This window comes from Penicillium roqueforti, assembly GCF_015533775.1.
Source record: "Penicillium roqueforti strain LCP96 04111 chromosome Unknown scaffold_31, whole genome shotgun sequence".
Lineage (NCBI taxonomy): Eukaryota > Fungi > Ascomycota > Eurotiomycetes > Eurotiales > Aspergillaceae > Penicillium > Penicillium roqueforti.
Genome location: NW_024067595.1, coordinates 14,398 through 18,864, shown reverse-complemented (window position 1 = coordinate 18,864; position 4,467 = coordinate 14,398). Strand labels below are relative to the sequence as shown.

The window sequence follows — 4,467 nt, the reverse complement described above, 5'->3', positions numbered from 1 at the left end:
AGTATGGTCATCGCGTCGGGGCGGGGAAAAGCAAACAAAGGCTCCTATTTAGCTCAACTGCCGTCTGCACATGACATCAGTTAACGTTGGCGTCTGTACCTTCAGATCACGTCATATGCCCGTGAGGCCTAGGGCATAATGAAATATAGTGTTGATTCAGCTGGCGTCTTGGTTTTGCTAGGAGATTCAAAGGCCGAACAAGGCTATCAAAGCTTTGGGAGTCATCCACGAAGATCTTCGGCGTGTCAATGTCCTTTGGAATGAAAAGCTCGGGCGGGCATTAATTAGCGACTTTCACCACTCTAGGTTGAAATGTCCGCCAGCTCCTAAGCGATCACGATCAAAGAGACAACGTTTACAAACAGAGTCAGAAGATGCAAAGCGTTTACGTGATACTACAGCCTACAGCCCTGAAGCACACAAGTCCGGAATCCGATTCGGCTTATGAAGGCACGGTTCACATGAAGAAATATTTGATATATAACAGAGTGGGCGATAGTAGCATCGGGAATAGGCACCGTGGCGAATAGGTAGCGGCGTGACGCCAGCGCTACGACACCTACAGATGGAAAAAGGAAAGACTGGTTTTGACATTACTTATTTCAGGAATGGGTCACAATGGCAGCGAGAGAGCAGGGCATCGGCGGAACCCATTTTCTTTGCATCACGGCCGGTTCAGGCTATATCTGGTCCTCCAAATCTAGCTTCTTATGTCATCATAATAAGGATTGGCCACTTGAGGTGGTTCTGATTTGACTCGGATATTGCTCCGAACCCAGAAACACAACACCAGAGACCATAAGCGGAGTACCACTGTCTGGAGTATGACAACGATCATGCAAGATACTAGACTGATACTAGACTATAGATGCCCTGGATGAGTCGCTCTCAACGTCAATCTCGCAGAACCATGGATCAGCTAAGATTTTCGCAGGCGAAGGTCTCTTCGCGGGATCATATTGCAAAATCCATCGAATGAGTGCCTTCACTTTGTGGGCTTCCTCCTCATCAAGATCCAGGCCTGTCCGATCGAATGACTCTTCCATGGATGTCTGCTCCACCATAAGCGGTTCCTCCCCCGGAGCGACTCCTCCAAGCTGGCAATTAAAGAGCTTCCTCTCGGGCGTAAAGTAGAGAGACGAGGTCGTCCAATGCTTGTATAACTCGTCGGGGAGGGCGCCGAGCTGGGCGGTGAGGGAGAGAAGATGATCGTCATCTTCCATCTCGGAAGATGGTATACAGAAGAGTGGCTGTCCGGTGATAAGCTCAAAGACAAGGCAACCGAAACTCCAGATATCAACGGTATTATCGACGGCTCCGGTAAGAATAAACTCGGGAGCTCGAAGACCGAGTGGAGTAACGGGCTTTGCTGGCGGGTCGGTAAAGAAATATGCTATCCAAGGCAGTCAGGTATGAGTATAGATATTCGTCAAGAAAAAGGGACAGATAATCGAAACGGGAGGGACTGACCACCGCCCATATCGGATAATTTGACCTTAAACCCCTCGGCGTAGCAGGTAAAGGGCACTAGTGGCTGCGCAACGCAAAGATATCGAGGAGCCCATCCATCTTGTTTACCGTCTAGCCTCTGCACGGGAGGCGAGATCGACCGGGATTGCACATCTTCCTCTTGCCGGAGTAAGTCCTCAGGCGTCGAGTCGATATCGTTAAGAGTGAAGAGTATGTTTCCCGGCTGGAAGTCTCCATGGGCGATACCATTTTCGTGGAGAAATACAAGGGCCTGCAAGGATTGCTTGAGGATGCTCTTTGCCATCTGAAGCGGATAGCGAATCTTCATTTCTCGCCTACGAGGTTTGAACTGCGGCAGCTCCTCGACCATAGTATTCACACTCGGACCCATGGGCTCAAATACCAGGCACTTGTGGACACCATTGGGCCCGCGGTGCTCGAACTCACCTAGCAGTCGCGTGATATATCGGGTCCCTTCTACCGGTGCAACTTCGATAATGTGGCGTAAGATTCGTAGCTCGGTTGTCGATCCCGAGATTTCCGACACAAGGATCTTTAGGGCGACATATCCACTATTTCTTAAAGGAAATGAGTAACGATAATCTATAGCATCGTGGGTAGAATATTCAAAAGATGACCTTACTCCAGGTCACGGGCGAGCCAAACCGTTGAGTAGGAGCCCTCGCCAAGTTTCCGGATGACCTTGTACTGGCGGTTGAAGACGTCGCCGAGAACGACTGGATGATAACCACCTGGGCGGTAATCTTCCACCCACTCACAGGGTAATGTAATAGTTTTGAATCGCAGTTCGCCATCTATTAAGGCCCTTGATGGCGGAGTGGGAGGAGACGAGGTACTCATGGCTGCGCTGCGTTGTCCGAGAGTTGCCGACCGGAATGTTTCGTGAGAGATGCAGAATTGTAATGGGGAAGTCCGAAACTTTGGGAGAAACTGGATAGACGTTCTCAAAGAGCGTGCAGCAAGGCCTTCGGGGTACATTTATGGTCCCTCGACATGCACGAGTCTCAGAATTGTTACGGAACTCGCGCCATGGCGCGTACTATTTTTATTCATTGTGGTGTGATATGACTAAGCAACCTGAGCTGTTATTATTGGCCTAAATGGCGGTCCGGTGTCAACGTCAACCGTAGTGTCACGCCGCCAAGTACCCAAGTTACTGAATTAGCAACCAATGCGGACGGAGTACCAGCGTAGAACTGATCCTTGTGCGCCTTCCTGAAACCTGGTCACGTATAGCTAGTGCGTTACAATAGGCGCCCTGCCCTTGGAATGATTCTAAGTGGTTGTTCGATAATGTACTTACCGAAGGAGCGAGCACGTTAGGTGGATAGTTAGTCGTGGCCGGCCACATTAAGTTTCAACAGGGGCCAGCGCTTATGCACCTCAATCACCAAAACAAAGTCCATGAATCGAAGACCGAGATGAGTGACTAGACGGTCATTGTCTAGCTGGGCTCTGATGTGAGCAAGGAATATAAGTTGACTTGAGTTCGCCATGGCTCAATTTTATTCAAACACCAACTGCCTGTGCCAAGAACCGTATTTTTCTGAGCTCATTTTCCATCTTAGTTTCTCAAAGATAGCGCAACTCTTGGTTTATCATGGATGCCAGCAATGTTACTTTCGACCCGCCTAACATGTACTCGAACAATCCCCAGGAGAAGACGAGGATTATCAACTTGGTCATTAGCCAAGCACCTGCCGGGGCTGCGAGTGCTATAGTCGTGTAAGTTAGTCGCATCCCTCATTACAACCAAGCCGCTGACGAGAGATTTTAGGAACGGCTGGCACACCAGCAGAAGCGACAAACGGCGGCACTGTACCGTCGATTACTACAACGCCGCTGGTGGCTGGATCAGCCGAGAGCACATTATCTGACTTGGCTGGGACAGGAGAGGGTTCCTGGTACCTGTAGCTTTAGATTCTCTGGGGACGGAAGTTTGTTGAACAGCCGATGCCTAGACCGACCTAGCAGGACTAGACAGTCCAGTAAGATCCGGATTCAGATATATGTATACAGAGAGCAGCAACCTATTTTCCCTCTTTTTTCTTTTCTTTTTTTTTTTGGCTCACGGTAGTATTGATAATTCAAAAAGTAGCATGGGTAGAGAATAGGTGAAAACGAAAAACGCCCACAACGATGGATATAAAATATTCTGCTCCTCGACTGATAACTAGCTGTGACTGAAAGCATAGATGTGATAAGCCAGTGCCCCTTGATCTTACCTTTGTAATAAAGATCGAGAAAGCAGTGTAATATGGCTACTGTAACTGGTGATTCTTGATTCTCTAGGTAGTCGTGCTGTGATAACCAACGGCATGGCGGAGGAATATCATCAAATCAATATAATTACTTTTCAAGGAGCGATTGACAGTGAGCTGGGGCATCATGCACGAAGAAGTATCGCTTGAAAACAAAACGGGGGAGTAATGGACTAGGAGCTAATGTGTGATTGGTTCCCGACTACTCCTTGCTCTATCTTGGAGAAGCTCTAGGCTACGCGATCCACTTAGACCAGACTACTTGGTCTTCTCAAACTATTAATGTTCCAAAGACCGTGGTGATATATTAGATCTTCGGAATTCGTATCCAGAGAAGGAAAAGTGACTCTTTTTGCCATTAAATCTGAACTAACTTCTCTGGCAATGTCCGGTGTGACCGTTAGGCGGAAATCTTGTCGATACTGGTTTAGCTCAAATTCTGTCTTGTTCGTATCTTTCAATCACTAGGCGGAGGGATATATATTCTAAATCTAGGACTACTATATGATTTGCCTAAGTTTGTGGCAATGGGCTGCTTTGTGGATGAACGATCGCATGTTCTGCTACTGATTAGTAAATCTGGAATTGACTTAAAGTATAGTGAATCATCGGCCAACACTTAAACCCTTAAAACGACTTTCTTGAGCTTTCTCCTTAAGATTTCTGATTTCTAGTTCCTAACTATAGCAATCTTTCTTAAAATACATTTTATTCT

General features: G+C 47.6%; 2 protein-coding genes across 2 annotated transcripts; one reads left to right on the top strand and one right to left on the bottom strand.

Moving 5' to 3' along the window:
* Positions 1-857: 857 nt before the first annotated feature.
* Positions 858-2,331, bottom strand: LCP9604111_8266 (serine/threonine-protein kinase; the record flags this gene model as incomplete). The annotated part of the gene is made up of 3 exons (XM_039076390.1): positions 858-1,393; positions 1,471-2,048; positions 2,114-2,331. 3 exons carry the CDS (start codon positions 2,329-2,331, stop codon positions 858-860), a joined length of 1,332 nt encoding a protein of 443 aa, XP_038925651.1.
* Positions 2,332-3,091: 760 nt separating this feature from the next.
* Positions 3,092-3,368, top strand: LCP9604111_8265 (uncharacterized protein; the record flags this gene model as incomplete). Its single annotated transcript, XM_039076389.1, has 2 exons — positions 3,092-3,216; positions 3,269-3,368. 2 exons carry the CDS (start codon positions 3,092-3,094, stop codon positions 3,366-3,368), a joined length of 225 nt encoding a protein of 74 aa, XP_038925650.1.
* Between the last annotated feature and the right edge of the window lie 1,099 nt (positions 3,369-4,467).